The 16,067-nt window shown below is 43.3% G+C and overlaps 1 protein-coding gene across 5 annotated transcripts in view; it reads left to right on the top strand.

The window, feature by feature from the left end:
* Nucleotides 1–16,067, top strand: part of GALNT1 (polypeptide N-acetylgalactosaminyltransferase 1) — a 65,757-nt gene that overhangs the window by 38,621 nt on the left and 11,069 nt on the right. For all 5 annotated transcript variants that reach the window (XM_081933716.1, XM_081933713.1, XM_081933715.1 and 2 more), the window contains 4 exons: nucleotides 1,384–1,591; nucleotides 2,237–2,407; nucleotides 6,638–6,755; nucleotides 7,019–7,199. In XM_081933716.1, coding sequence (XP_081789842.1) covers nucleotides 1,449–1,591; nucleotides 2,237–2,407; nucleotides 6,638–6,755; nucleotides 7,019–7,199 — 613 coding nt within the window. In that variant the 5' untranslated portion in view covers nucleotides 1,384–1,448. The remainder of the gene's footprint in view (nucleotides 1–1,383; nucleotides 1,592–2,236; nucleotides 2,408–6,637; nucleotides 6,756–7,018; nucleotides 7,200–16,067) is intronic.

Here is a 16,067-nt window from a genome sequence, read left to right as displayed (position 1 = left end):
CACGCATCTATGTTTTCCACAGCGTGGAGCCGCGCCGACGCTATGCGTGGCCAGAGCGTCGGCACGGCGATGACTCCGGAGCCCATCTGGGAAGACGAGGAATGTAAGAGGGACCCTGCCCCCCGTGGATGGGCTCCGGAGTCATTGCCAGCCACGCAGAGCTTCAGTGCGGCTCCACGCTGTGGAAAACATAGGCGCATGCACACACACACACACCCACACACACACCCACACACAATTATAGCCTCGGAGACTTCGTAACGGCGGGAACTTGTTCTCACTCAGCCGGGCTTCTGCAGAAGCTTCCCTCCAAAGCCCTCCAAAGCCCCCCTGAGGGAGGAAGGGCCAGTTGGGAGAGGGACTTTGGTCCTGCTCCAGGCTGTAATTGTGCGGGTATGCCCCCGCCTATGTTTTCCACAGCATGGGGCTGCAGCCGGAAAATGAACGCAAAGGGAACCAGCGGTGCCTCGTCCTTCAGAAGAGGACCTGTTTCCGAAGAGGGCAGATGTGGTGGCATTGGTCTTGGGATGTTTTGCGGAGCCCCCCAGGGAAAAATGCACGGGGGATGGCTTTTTAACCAGGCGGCTGTCAGAGAGAAGAGGGCAGTGTGCGCCCACGTCTTAGGCGACCCCTGTGAAAGGGTCATTCGACCCCCAAAGGGGTTGCGACCCATAGGTTGAGAACCGCTGGTCTAAATGGTTGGTTCTTCAATGGTAAATTTGGTTCTTGGTTGACCTGTTCTCCCCCCTCCCCTCAGCCAGAGATTACCTGATTATTTCTTCAAGAAGCTCTTGGAGAGCATCCAGCCATCCATGGAACAAACAAAAAAACCAATTTCAAGAATCTTCCCTTCCCCAGGGAAGTTTCTTCAGAGTTAGAAACCAATGCTAAATGTAGAACCATGAAGAATGGGTATCAGACCAAAAACTGGGATATATCATCAAGTTGTAATTTCCAACAGAAACCATCCCTCTTTCCATATCCATTGTATTACTTCTGTCTCCCATTTTCTAATTTATTATTTGCTCTAGCTTGTTGGATTTGTGGTTGTTTTTTTCATAGCTGAAATCAAGTTAAAATCTGCCACTGGGAATTTCTTATATGAGGGTAGAATAGTAAGCTTTTGTCTATTGGCTCTGCCTTCTTGTTAATTATGTCATGGCCATATTCTGCACACAGAAAGAAATTTCATGGTAAGTCAAACTTCCTGTTTCTTCAGAAAAATTGCCAAAAAAAGGAAGTATAATTCTGCTGAATTGTCTTGTCACTGATCAAATTGAAAAGTAATTTAGACCGACGTCCATCTACACATTTGACAAATGCTAGTAAGGGTATATATGCAAGAAACATTTAAATCACTTTTTGTTTGACATTGTTTTTCAGACTTCTTGAAGAGACCATTGGAGAACTATGTGAAAAAATTACAAATACCAGTGTATGTGATTCGAATGGAGCAGCGTTCTGGACTCATCAGAGCCAGATTGAAAGGAGCTGCTGCCTCTAAAGGCCAAGTCATTACCTTTTTAGATGCTCATTGTGAATGTACTATAGGTTGGCTTGAGCCTCTGCTAGCACGGATTAAAGCTAATAGGTAGTTATTTTTTAAAATGTGTTAAAGATTAATATTTACTAATTTAGTTAACTGTGTTTATAATAATAGTCTTTCAAAACAACGACTAAAATTAGTTCCTTTTGAGGGCTTTGTTGTTCAGTAGAGCATATTTTGACAAAAATAAGCAGCAGAATAAACCCATATTTAAATAGATTGTGTGTGTATAATGGATTGAAATTCCAATAATTTCAGCTATCTCTGTTTTTCCCCAATCCTTTTTTTAATACAGTTGCTTTTTTAAAGCAAAGAAGACTTTAATATGGGTTCGTCAAATGTTAATGCTATAGTTTGCTACTATTTTACTTTAAAAGCTGTAGAGTTTCAAAGAATCTCACATGTTTTGCCTGGAATACTAGCTTTGTTAAAGTCAACTGGACATAATCTTTGTAATATATCATCCTCTAGTTCTGAATCTGAACAGGGGTCCAGATGATTTAGTGACATATAAGTCTCTAATAGTCTTGTCCCTAATGATATGTCATCATTACAATTAGTCTCCAATGTTTAAAAATTAGAATCAAAATCATTTAATAATATGCTACATAATTGTTCCCCTATAGTGAATAACACATAGCAATGTTATTATCATTTGTCTATAACAATTCCTGTCATTTATTTCTCTAGGAAAACTGTAGTTTGTCCTATCATTGATGTAATCAGTGATGATACATTTGAATATATGGCAGGCTCTGATATGACTTATGGAGGATTCAACTGGAAGTTAAATTTCCGATGGTATCCTGTTCCTCAGAGAGAAATGGATAGAAGGAAAGGTGATCGGACTCTTCCAGTTAGGTAAAGAAAACTGATTCTTGATTAAACTGAATACTTTAATGGATATTCAGTTTGATGGATATTCCTTTGAGGGTTAGAAATAATTACAAGGCTCTGTGATTAATGAATTAATGTGAAATATATTTCTCAGGAGGTCACAGTCAAACAACCTGAAACCACAAGTCCATTTCCAAAATCAGAGCAGGATGGAAACCATTCCTCCACCCAGAAATAAAAATCTTTAAGCTGTTAACACTGTTTAGACCAATGTCATGTTTTATGAGATGGGCAATATGAATATGACAAATAAGTAAAAAAATGATCCATAATTTTACCATAATTATTTATTTGATACATAGAAGTCGCTGAAATTGTTTTGTAATGGTTTCACAACTTTTCTATGATTTCCATATCAGCTTCCTTATAATCTCCATATCATGCCTATGGAAATTTATTCCTGCCAATTTCTCACCTAGCTGGTTGAAAAAAGTTGACAAGCACTATGTGATTCAGAATATTTTGAAGCAAGTATATAAAAAAAAGGATGCTATTGGTTTATTTTCAAGTTAAGAATTTATTTATTAATAAAATGTATATGAAAATGCAACATACTCAAGAATTCCAGTATTAAAGCCAAATAATATATTTGCAATAATTAATGCATTTGTTTTTGTATATAGTGAGGATAATGGGGAGCTAAAATGATAAATTATTTGTTTTGCATTACTGGATATCAATACCATTATGAGTTTGTTTTAAAAGATCATTTGTAAATATATGAAGAAGTTAAAATATTTTTGGAACAAGTAATCCTTGGGTTGTAACTCTAATTAGAACTAAACTTCCATTGCTAAGTAAAATGTTCATTAGTGAAACTTCACGACTGCATTATTTAGCAGTGGCAGTTCCAATAGTCCCAGTTGTGATTGTTAGGCCAGGACTTCTGTCTTATCATTCTGACCCATAACGTTTACTCCTCTTCTATCTACTCCCCATTTCTGCTGTTTTGACTACCTTGTACTCCATTGCTGCTGCCTATTCCTGCTACTCTTCCATGTGGCCTCCCCCCATAAGCCTCGCCATATCTTACTGCAGCTTTTCTCTCAAATTCCTTGCAAAGGATCAGCAGCCATCTCTGCTGGGCACAATTTGTTAAAAACAGGAGAAAGAGGACAGCGAAAGTCAGGTGGGGGCAGTTAAGGTAGGGGATAGATGGAGGGAGATGGAGGAGGAGTTAGTAGAGAGTGGGGGTGAAGATAGGTGGGGGGGAGAATAGAAAGAATAGAAAGTTCAAGCTCTATAAAAAAAGAATTAGTAAATACATTGCCAACAGAATGAAAGAAAGAGTATGTGAAAGGCACTGAAAGACACATATGAAAGTTAGATATTATTGAAGTTTATTAACACCCTATCACTAGTAACTTTTAAGAAAGTTCTAAGAGATTTGTTCTCTGAAACCTCTTACTGAATTAGAACATAGAATAACAGGGTTGAAAGGGATCTTCTAGTCCAATCACCTTCTCAAACAGGAGACCCTGTACCATTCCAGCCAAATTTCAAGGAGTCCATCTTCCTTGAAATCATCCAATGAAGGAGCACCCACAACCTCTGGAGGCAAGCCATTCCACTGAGTTGTTCCATTGTTCTCACTGTCAGGAAATTTCTCCTTAATTCCAGGTTGGATCTCTCTTTAATAATCTTTTACCTATTATTACTTGTCCTGCCCTCAGGTGTTTTGGATAATAGGTTTACCCCTTCTTTATGACAGCCCTCAAGAATTGGAAGACTTCTATAATTCACATATAGTCCTTTTGTTTGTTAAACATACACATAGTTCCCACAACTATAAAATGAAAGGAGGGGGATTTTTAACTTTTTGACATAAGCATTTTATTGATTTGTTTTACACTATTTATTAAAGGTGTATTTAGAAGAATTTTGTCCTAAATGTCCTTAAAGCACAATCCATTTTCTGTGCCTTGGCATATGCTATCCTAATTTATTTAATATTAAGCTAAAAAGGAGAAGCCAGTTTGGGATAATGGTTGGATAACCAGTTGGATAACTTTGGACTAGTCTCTTTCTCTACCCTTAGGAAGGAGGCAATGGCAACCAAATCATACCAAGAAAACTGTAAGGACGGGTCCAAGCAGTCTCAAAGAATTAGATGCATATGAATGAAAGCGCGAAAAAAAGCTAAAATAATCCAAAATTAAAAATAATTTTAAATCCAAGAATCATTGTGTGGTTTAAAGCTAAAACCTAAACAATTATATTCTGTTATCTAAAATTATAAATATACTGCTGGGCATTTAACTCTGCTGTTATCAATGAAGTACTCCACTTACCTTTATGTTTTTCTGCAGCTACTGACAGATGTGCCCAGCTGATGTGAGGCATGGCCTTCCTACAGAGGCTGCCTTCTTACTTCAGCAAACTGGTGCCAATTCTTGGAGTTTTTGGAAGGCTCCTCCAAATTTCATGAGGAACTTTTGAACAATTGTAAAAATGAACTTGTTTAAAGACAGATGTAAGGTGGCTTATATAGAAAGGCTGCATCTCACATTGTCTGGGTGTGCTTGTCAGCAGTTCAATAAAACCCAAAGGTAAGTGAAGCAATATATGCCGCTGGGGCCTATAACTGACTGAGGCCTCCTGGAGCAGGCTTGGGCCTCTAGTGCTATAATGGCTTTGTGTGTGCTAAGATGGTTGCTGAGATAGCGTGATAGGGACAGTTGTAGTAGTCCTGTGGTTGGTCTTAAAGCAGGTGGACCACCTAATTCCCAAATTGTTATCATGTGATCATGGCCACATTGCAGTGACCATAAATTAACAACTGCAATGATTTGCTAAGCAACCATGGTAAAAAATAAATAAATCATAAAATCGGACACACTTCATTTAACAAAGGTAACTTGAGCCACTCAGAGTCTCTTTGGATAGTTAGATGGGCAGCATATAAATTTTAATAGATAAATAAATAACAACTTAGCAATGGAAATTCTGATCCCAATTATGGTCATAAATCAAGGACTGCCTATAGTAACCATTAGATAGATAAGATACTTCATGATTAGTAAAAAATTCCATTGCTGGGGTTGATTTTATGAATTATATAGTATAAGCATTTTTTATATAGTATAAGCATGTTTTCCCACTGGAAGCTTGAAAAAATATTCCAAGACATTTCATAATTTTGGTTTTCTGAATGTGAGAATTCAAAACTTGTTTTTTCCAATTTTTTTCAAATTCTTCCTAATCCTTGCAATAAATGGCAAAGAATCTCAAAGCACATTTAAAATTGCTGCTGATCTTTAATAAATGACTAGACAATAATTATCTAGAAAATCTCTTTTCTTTTTTTAGAATAGGGATTATTGCTGTTTCCTGATTTTCAGAATCATTATAGTCATTATAGTCCAATCAATAAAATAAGAGGGAGGCTGTAATTGGAATTTACCAATAGCTGAGAATCTAGCTATTATCTACCTATTCTTTTCATAAATCATCCCCACAAAATTTAATAGATCCAGGAGGGAAAAAAGCTTAATCCTATTAGAATTATATGTATCTAATATATACATACTATTTTAGTTATAAAAGTTATAAATATGCTTTACTTTTGGAGTAATACAGATTGGATGATAATTGTCAACCCTACAAGGCAGACTCCACAGTGGACCAAAATATATTTATTTAGATTGGTTATTTAGATTTTGCAAAACTGATTATTCTTCCCTTCATCCCTGTATTACATTCATGTGAATTCCAGGGCGGGGGGGGGGGAGTGTTTTGAGTCATTTTCATAATGCTCCCCTATTATTTTAATTTAAGGAGTGTTTCACTTTGTTACTTTAGTAATCCCCATCAAAGTTATTTTCTTTACTCTGTACAGTAGGGCTTCCGAACCTAGGTAAATTACCCAAATTGGGTAATAATGGCTTTTCTTTGATAACAACACACAAACCAATTATCCAGTGACCACCAGGACTTTAAATAAGGACTTTCTAATAAGTGGTAAGAAGGCCTTACAGATAACTAGTTGGGTAATGAAAATTTTTTGTGAAGCACTGCTGTACAATAATAGAATGCTGTAGTGAATATCCACAAAGCTCTGGAGTAGGCCAATGCCTCCTTGTTTCTCAGTGGTCCAGTTTTATCTCCATTTTGATTGGCACTCACCATTTGAGTTCACTGTTAAACATTGATAAATATCACATTTCAGTTCAGAAAATTTTATTCTTGTTTTAGGACACCTACAATGGCAGGAGGCCTCTTTTCCATAGACAGAGATTATTTTCAAGAAATTGGAACATATGATGCTGGAATGGATATATGGGGAGGAGAAAACCTAGAGATTTCATTCAGAGTAAGAAATATCCTTTTAAATTCCATTTGTTTGGGTATATTTTTCAGTAGAAACAGAAGGACCTTCACATAAATGTTTCTGCAGTGTTATTAAAGGCATACATAAGCCTTGTTCATATACCAGAATGAAGTGATACAAAGGGAGCACCTGAAAATTCAGTCTCAACAGGTCAGGTTTTAATATACAACTATAATTTATTTTTAATTTTATAGGTACTATATTATTGCAAATGATTTTTAATTGTTGTTTTTTGGCATTTTCAGATTTGGCAATGTGGAGGAACTTTGGAAATAGTGACATGTTCACATGTGGGACATGTTTTTCGAAAAGCCACTCCTTACACTTTTCCGGGAGGCACTGGACAGATTATTAATAAAAATAATAGGCGACTTGCAGAAGTTTGGATGGATGAATTCAAAAATTTTTTTTACATAATTTCTCCAGGTGAGCAAGGTACCTTAGCATAAAAATCCCAATAATACAAACTGAGTTATATAACTTGATACCGATATGATATAATTTTACTTTGGTCTTCTGGTTATTTTTGGTTCTTATTTGGATAAAATATAACATTTTCTTCAATAACACTTGGCAAAGTAGTTTCTCTCAAGTACGGTTTAATTACCCAGTTTATCTTTTTTCAGCTTATACTAAATATACATTGAGTATATACAGTAGTACTACTTATGTGGTAATTGATAGTTACTACATTAAGTCCTCTTCATCTGTCAAATTCATAAATTATGGTACTATTGACTTCATGAGTTATTGGCATATACATGTACATGTGCATGTATATGTGCATGTGTGTATGTATGTGTGTATTGTACATTCTCCTAGATATTGCAGAAGCGTCCAGGAATGGGATTATCATGTTCTGATTGGTCCAGAGACTGAATCACAATTTTTAAACCACACCTCTGACTCTCTCTCCTTAGTCCCCTGTTTCAACTCAGTCTGGTCCAAGAGAGGTTATTCTTTCTTTGGCTCCTGACTGGATTCCATTCCTAATCCTTTCTGCAATTATTGCCAATTCTAAATTTGTAAAGTTTCATTCAACTTTTATTTACAAACTGTTTGACCATAATAGGGGCCATGTAACGTTGCCACCTGTTTCAGAGTGCTGGAGGTTCCAGCGGAGTGTGAGTAAGTGGAGCGGCCCAAAATGGCGGATACCAGAAGCGATAACTTAACTTTAACTTAACTTTATTCAATTTCTAGACCGCCCCTCTCTCAGAAGAGACTCGGGGCGGTGTACAGTCATATTAAAACAATTGAACAATAAATATACATAGTATAAATATAAGATAAATAAAATAAATATAGGACTGGAGGAGGTAGCAATAGTTCACTGTACAGATTTAGTTTAAGTTAGATTAAAATTTTAAAAATTTAAAAAACATTTAAAAAAACATTTAAATTTAAAAAACATTAACCCTAAAAACTATCCCAGATAAAAATATCCGCCAGGAGGTAAGAGTGGAACTATAGATGGGCCAGGCCGGCTAATTGAAACAGGTGAGTCTTAAGTTTTTGTTGGAAGGAGCGGAAGTCGGTAGTAGTTCTAATATAGTAGTTCTAATATAGCGCAGTGGGACCTCCTGCCTCCTCCAGGGACCCAAGTTTGGGCACTACCTCTTCCAGGTCAATATCAGAAGCAGCAGGAGCAAAGCTCCAGCTACCCAGCGCCTGTGTAGGGCTACTGTTAGGGATGAACAAAGAAGGCAAAATGGATAAGAGCGTGGCCAGAACTGAACAGCAAAGAGAGGCTCATGAAACTCGGCACACTCCATCTCCGGCCAGATCACGGTGTCCCTGCAGGTCCATAGTCTCGATCTCTTCTCCTATTTCCCTGGCTTCTTCGAGGGGTTCGTCTAGAGCAGATATATCTCTATCCCTTCCCATTTCGACCAAAGATATGTTAGAGATGTCAGTAGACCGTTTTGATTGTGAGCTCCTGAGTTAGACCATGACCAACCCCGCGCCTTACGGGCTCCTCAGGCCGCCATTCCATCTCTGGAGGTGCAACCTCTGGCTGACCAAAGTTATATGCAGGGCATCCCAGATAATATGCTCATCACCAAGGCCATTTCACAGGCATTGCCTCAGGCCTACGACCCAGGGAGGCCCATCCTACCCACAGGGAGTCCCGCAAGACCTATCACTCTTCCCAGCCTTCCCAGACCCTGCCAGCTGTTCAGGGCCTTAGGCTGGTCTCCCCTTCTCTGGCCAGTGAGGGTTCCCTGTTTGGTGAGGAGACTCAGCATGACCTAGATCTGTCCGACCCTGGCAAGGTCCTGGTCCCAGACCCCCCAGCCTTTACAGGTCTCTTTCCTCCTTCCCTCTTTAAATCTCTTCTCCACAAGGCTTATTTCACTACCAAGTTGGGAACTGGAGCTTCGACTCCTGCTGCCTCCACTAGTCATCAATATTTAGATGAAGGTCTATTTTCAGAACCTTTAGTGGAAAAGAAGGAAATTCTGGCACCACAGCTATTTCTAGACATGGTAAAAAAGAAATAGGCCTGGCCGGGAGCATTCCCAAACCCTGGAGGCAATGACCGTAGGTTTTATAACATGGAACAAAGCTTCAAGGCTCTTCAGGTCCCATCTATTGATGCGCCCGTGGCGGCTTTGGCCTCCTCAGCATACTAGTGACAGAAAATGTAGCAGACAACCTAAAAGCTGAGGACAAGAAAACTGAGCTGACATTACGTAAGATGTACCAGTCAGATGCTTGGGCCATTAAGACTGTGGCCGTGGCTTTCTTCTTTAATCGTACAACCCTTTTGTGGTTACGCCAACTGCAAGAACGGCTTCCTCCTGGGGATGCATGTCTTCAACAGGATGTAAACAAAGTGATGGCAGCCACACAGTTCTCTATGGATGCCACCCTTAACGCGGTGAAGTATGCATCCAGGGCACTATCCGCTTCTGTCACATCTAGAAGACTATTGTGATTGCGTAACTGGCAGGCAGACACTAAATCCAAGTGGAGATTAGCTTCCTCTCAATCCATGGGGATTCCTTGTTTGGCGAGTCATTAGAACATATCTTAGTGGAGAACAAGGACAGGTTCAAGGCCCTGCCTACTTCCACCAAGCGACAGGACCAATGTCCGTCGCCTTACTTTTGAAGGTCTTCCTTCCGCCCTCCGGAGTCGGACTTCTAACACCATAGGTATTTCCAGGCCCGTTCTTATAGGATAGGCCCAGGTTTCAGTTTCAGGGCAAGAGGCCATTTCGAGTGGCCGATGGTTATCCCTTCCTCAGGGGCAAGTGACTCGGGACCGAGTCCTCCCATAGACGGCCGCCTTGCCTTGTTCGCGGACCTGTGGGAGAACGTCACCTCTGACTCCTGGGTGTTAAGCACAGTATGGGTAGGCCTCAGACTAGAGTTCGTCTCCTTTTTCCCAAACCACTTTCCTGGTTTCCAAGAACAAGGTGAAGCAGGGCCTCATGAGGACCACAGTTCAGTACCTGCTAGACATTCAGGCTATAGGGATAGTTCCAGAGACAGGGTAAGGCCTGGGGTTCTCCTGCAACCTCTTCGTAGTTCTGAAGAATTTGGGGGGCTGGAGTGTGATCCTAGATTTAAAGCTATTCAATACTCACAGTATATCGGAGGTTCAAAATGTCCTCGCTGAAGTCAGTCCTCGAGGCTCTCAGGGAGGGAGACCATCTGGCCTCCATAGACCTCACAGAGGCATACCTACACATAATGATCCTCCCGGAACACCGGAGGTTTCTCAGGTTCTCACACACAGGGGTACATTACCAGTATCAGGCGCTGCCATTCGGGCTAGCGTCTGCCCCCAGAGCCTTCACCAAGGTTCTTGCAGCCTTAGCAACCCATCTCTGGGCAGTCCCAGTGAGGATCCAGTGTTACCTCAACGACATCTTGGTCCAGGCAACATCACCATCACAGGCCTGGCAAGACCTTCTCACCATTCAAACTCTTCAGACTCACAGGTTTTCTGTGAACTTCAAAAAAAGTCATCTAATTCCCACGACTCAGCTCCTGCACGTGGGGACAGTGATAGACACCACAGCAAGAAAGGTCTTCTTGTCACCAGACCAGCGAGACAGTCTCAGGTCTGCGGATGCCTCCTTGAACGCAGCCAAATTTGCGTCCAGGGCCCTGGCATCCAATGTCACTTCCCGACGCCTGCTATGGCTACGTCATTGGCAAGCTGACATGAAGGCGAAGTGGAAGCTTGCTTCCGCTCCCTTCAAAGGGGGACAGCTGTTTGGGGAGGCCCTGGATAAATTTGTCATTGAGACCAAGGACAAACGAAAAATCCTGCCGGCCACCCTTAAGAAGAATGATCGCAAGGGAACTAGTTCCTTCAGGAAACAGTCCTTTAGAGCACAAGAGACTAACCAGCCTTCTACTTCAGGCTCCTACCAGAGACCTTACCCACAGGCAGGGGATAGGGGACAAGACAGGAACTCCTATAGTTCAAGGGGAAGGCAGCAACCACCACATTCCTTTCGGAAGCCCTTTCGTGGTGGTGCCAATTCCCGCCAGTTCCGTAGAGGGAAATGACCATCAAGGGATGCCTCCCATAGGGGGTCGGCTCCAGATGTACGCCGACAGGTGGGAGGAGATCACCTCGGACACCTGGGTCCTCAATACAATCAGGAGGGGCCTGGTGTTGGAGTTTCTCTCCTTTCCCCAACGGAAATTCATCCGTTGCCCGACTCCAAAGAACCCCCAAAAGAGGACTCTAATGCAGAAGGAAATCCTCCATCTGCTCAACATAAGGGCCATAGAACCCATTCCAAAGGATCAGGAAAAGCAGGGATTTTATTCCATCCTTTTCCTGGTCCCGAAGAACTCGGGGGGGGGGCATCTTGGATCTAAAGCGTCTAAATCAACACTTGGCATACAAAAGATTCAAGATGCAGTCCCTCCATTCCATCCTGGAATGCACACGTCAGGGGGATCTGCTCACGTCAATAGATTTGAGAGAGGCCTACCTGCATGTCCCCATACACGTTGCTCACAGAAGGTTCCTGAGATTCCACTACGACGGGAGGCATTATCAGTACAGGGCACTGCCCTTCGGCCTCTCGTCCGCACCCAGGACCTTCACAAAGATTTTGGCAGTGGTGGCAGCCCACCTCAGGAACAGACCGATTCGTCTAGAATGCTATCTGGACGACATCATCATACACTCCAGCAACCACTCCAAGGCGCGAAGGGATGTTCAGACAACCTTTCGGACTCTAGAGAGACACGGGTTCTCGGTGAACAGGGAGAAAAGCCATCTGGAACCGACAACCCGCATCCAACATCTCGGCGCCATCATAGACACCGACTCCTGCCAGGTATTCTTGTCACCAGACAGGATGAAGAATCTTCAACACAGACTCTTGATGTGCAAGAGACCCAGGTCAGTGCCGATCTTGCATCTCTCCCAACTCCTGGGAATCATGATTTCTTGTCTAAAGGTAGTTCCCTGGGCCAGACTTCATGCCAGGGAACTACAGTGGTTCCTCCTGCCAATGCAGAGGGCAAGGAACAGCAACTCACTGCGACGTGTGAAATTGCTACCCAAGGTGATCCGCTCCCTAGCTTGGTGGGGGACGTCAGCAGTGAGAAAAGGGTGTCTCTTCAAAGAACCCGAAAGACTGGTCGGGACAACCGTTGCAAGTTTGTTGGGTTGGGGAGCACACTGTCAGGGCCAGCTCGCCCAGGGCACGTGGACACAAAGGGAGGCGGGCCACAGCATAAACTGGCTGGAGTTAAGGGCGGCCCGCCTCGCCCTACGTCAATTTGCTCCTCACATTGTGGGCCATCATGTACTGTTACTAACAGACAATGTCGCTACAAAGGCCCACATAAACAGACAAGGCGGCACGCACTCCAAGAGCCTCATGCGGGAGGCAGAGACCCTGAGCAGATGAGCGGAGAGGCATGTAGCGTCCATCAGATCGGACCACATAGCGGGGACAAGCAATCGGGAAGCAGATTGGCTGAGTCGGCAGAGGATCGACCACTCCGAATGGCGACTGCACCCAGACATCTTCAGTCAGATCGTGGAGAAATTCGGCAAACCGCAAGTAGACCTTTTTGCCACACACGACAATACACACCTTCCCCGATTCTTCTCCTGCTACCACTCCCCACTAGCGGAGGGAACGGATGCCCTAAGGAGCAGTTGGCCTCCAGGCCTTCTATATGCCTTTCCGCCCCTCCCGCTCATTCCACACGTAGTGGCAAAGCTACTATCAGAAAGAGCAGACCTGATTCTCGTGGCACCTTACTGGCCCAGGAAGTCCTGGTACGCCGACCTTGTCAGTCTCTCAACTCGAAAGCCGTGGAGAATACCTCAGGAGCAAATCTCCCTCAGCCAGGGCCACATCAGTCATCCGGAGCCCCAGTGGCTACAACTAGCCGTCTGGCACTTGAGGAGGAAACAAGAATTCTCTGACAAGGTCATTCAAACTATTCAGGCGTCCAGACGACCTTCTACCAACCGGATATATGAGGCCACGTGGAACGCCTTTTCGGGCTGGTGCAACAAGAACGGTATCCAAGACACTTCGGCTTCAGTGCCTCATCTACTTGACTTCCTCCAGGAGGGGTTGGACAGGGGACTAGCGCCCAACACACTCAAAAGACAGGTGGCGGCTTTGTCCACCATCCTCTCCTGCCATTCACATCGATCCTTGAGCCAACATCCTCAGGTCAAAAGCTTCTTGAAAGGTGCGGTGAACATCTGTCCCCAGGTGGTTCATCGTTATCCTTCCTGGAATTTACCTTTAGTATTGAAGGCCCTCAGGGGGGCTCCATTCGAACCTTTACGAAAGACCAGTCTCCGTCATTTGTCTCTTAAGACGGTTTTTCTTATAGCCATCACGTCGGCACGCAGAATATCTGAGCTAGCTGCGTTGTCAGTGAGGGAGGACCTCTGTATCATACATACTGACAGGGTCATTCTAAGAATTGATCCCACATTTATACCAAAAATGAACACACACTTCCACAGATCGCAGGAAGTGATCCTACCTAATTTCTGCCCCAAAGCAGTTCATCCAACAGAAAAACTTTGGCATAAATTGGATGTACGGAGGGCAGTACGTATTTACGTTAAAAGGACCAAGGAATTTCGCCACTCCGAATCCTTCTTTGTTTCATTCCTGCCTGGGTCGCTCGGTCGTAAGGTGTCATCGCACACGATCGGACGCTGGTTGAGGGCTTGCATCAAGCTTGCTTATGAGCACCAAGGCAAGGCAGCTCCTCGCAACGTGACAGCGCACTCAACAAGGAGCGCCGCAGCCTCAGCGGCATGGGCGACCCAGGCCTCCATCCTTGATATCTGCAGAGCGGCCACGTGGGCTTCTCCTACAGCATTTATCAGAAACTATAAAATAGACACCTTTGCCTCGGCAGAAGCCTCTTTTGGACGAAGGGTACTACAGAAGGTGGTTGAGGCTTCAGACTCTTTAGAATCTACCCGCCCTGGGACACAATAGCTTGGGTATGTCCCATGCTTGGACTGTCCAAGCAGCGCACAGGAGAAAGACCGTTGTCTTACCTGAACGGTCGTTCTCTGGGCGCTGCGGGACAGTCCAACCCCGCCCAGGGTTTGCTGACAAGCAAGGACTATGAGGTTGGTGATCTTCAGTCGGAAGGCTACGTTGGAGGTCTTCGTTTTTAAAACTGACTTGCACGAGGCAAAGGGAGGCGTCGTCAACAAAAAACTCACTCAGTCCTAGGGCAGTTAGACTGTGTTAACCCATGCTTGGACTGTCCCGCAGCGCCCAGAGAACGACCGTTCAGGTAAGACAACGGTCTTCCTTGCCACTTTTTTGCTTCATGCACATGGTATGGCACTCACTATTAAATGCTTGGTTTTGCTTGGCAGCAGGACTGATAATCTTACTCGCACAAACATCTATGTTACATGCACTGATAACCCTGTTAATTTTAGATTGTTGGGGACAGAAATGTTCTATCAATTAATTCTCTGTCCCCGCTGTTAATTGGAGCCACAATCAAATATAATTGGAGCCACAACCCAAAAGTCTGTCTTTGTCCTACTTCTCTCTTCACAATGGGATAGAAACCTAAGTAGATTTTCTCTGCACACATATCTGTACTTCTCTGCCCATTTTTTTTTATACCTCTGTACCTCTGGTCTCTATAGTTCTATTCTGCATGTAGCTAGATAATAATATGTGAAAACACAGATAGTCTTCAACTTACAATGGATCACTTAGCAACCATTCGAAGTTACAGTGACCCCCAAAAAACTACTTATGACTTCGTCCAAAAATTACTGCTGCTGCAGTACTCCCATGATAGTTTGCCCTTACTTGACTGCAGGGATATTACAATGCCGCCTGCCTCTCTCTTACCCCATCCATCCACTGGGTCCCTGCTTTCCACCCCACCAGACTCACACTTTTCCTCATCTTTCAAAGATCTCTGAAACTCAGGAGGCCAGGGGAGGTGAGGCTGGCTGAGCTGGGGCAACCCGCATGCCCACAGAGAGGGCTCTGTGTACCACCTCTGGCATGCGTGCCATAGGTTCGCCATCACAGTGTGAGGCCATCTGGCAAAAGGGGAGATTTTCACTAAATTGGACTTGTGGGAAGCCTATTACAGAGTGAGAATTAAAAAGGGGATGAATGGAAAACTGCATTTAACTGTCCATTGGGATGTTCCCAGTTCTGGATCCTCCCTTTTGGGCTCCATGGTACCCCCACCATGTTCATGCAATTTATAAATGTAGTTCCTGCATGAACCTCTATACAAGAGGATCCTAGTATAATAACATTCTGATTTATACTGAAAAACAGTTGACAAACATCGAAAAAACTGGGTCCCAAATGTTGGCTCTTTTCCCATTTGTAAAATCATTAACCCTGTCACAGCACAATTTATATTTCCCAAAGACCTTGGAGAAATCCATCCGGTATTTCATTGCAGTTTGCTGAAGCTGGCACTAACCTCTTCCTTACGGCTGGAGCTGGGAGCCCCTCCAGTCCCCACCCTTGAAAGAGAACAGCATTTAAATTAAAGACATTCTTGACTTCCGCAAGCACATAAAAAGTCCAATACCTAGTAGCTTGGAAACATTTCCCCCCTTCTGAAACCAAATGTGTGTATGCATGGCATGTGCATGCTCCCAGACTACAGAGATTCCATAACTAATATTTACATAAACAATGAGACCTCCTCTAATCACTCTCTGCTCTTTCTCTTTCTAAGATTAATGTCCCTATGAAGGGAAGCATGTCAGGCTGCCTTCCCTGTCACTTGTGTTGCAGTCTACCACAACCCAGAGGGGGAGATGGGT

Source organism: Natrix helvetica, assembly GCF_964273705.1.
Source record: "Natrix helvetica genome assembly, chromosome: Z".
Taxonomy (NCBI): Eukaryota; Metazoa; Chordata; class Lepidosauria; order Squamata; family Natricidae; genus Natrix; species Natrix helvetica.
The sequence above is the reverse complement of the archived record's forward strand: the minus strand, read 5'-3'. Positions and strand labels throughout refer to the sequence as shown.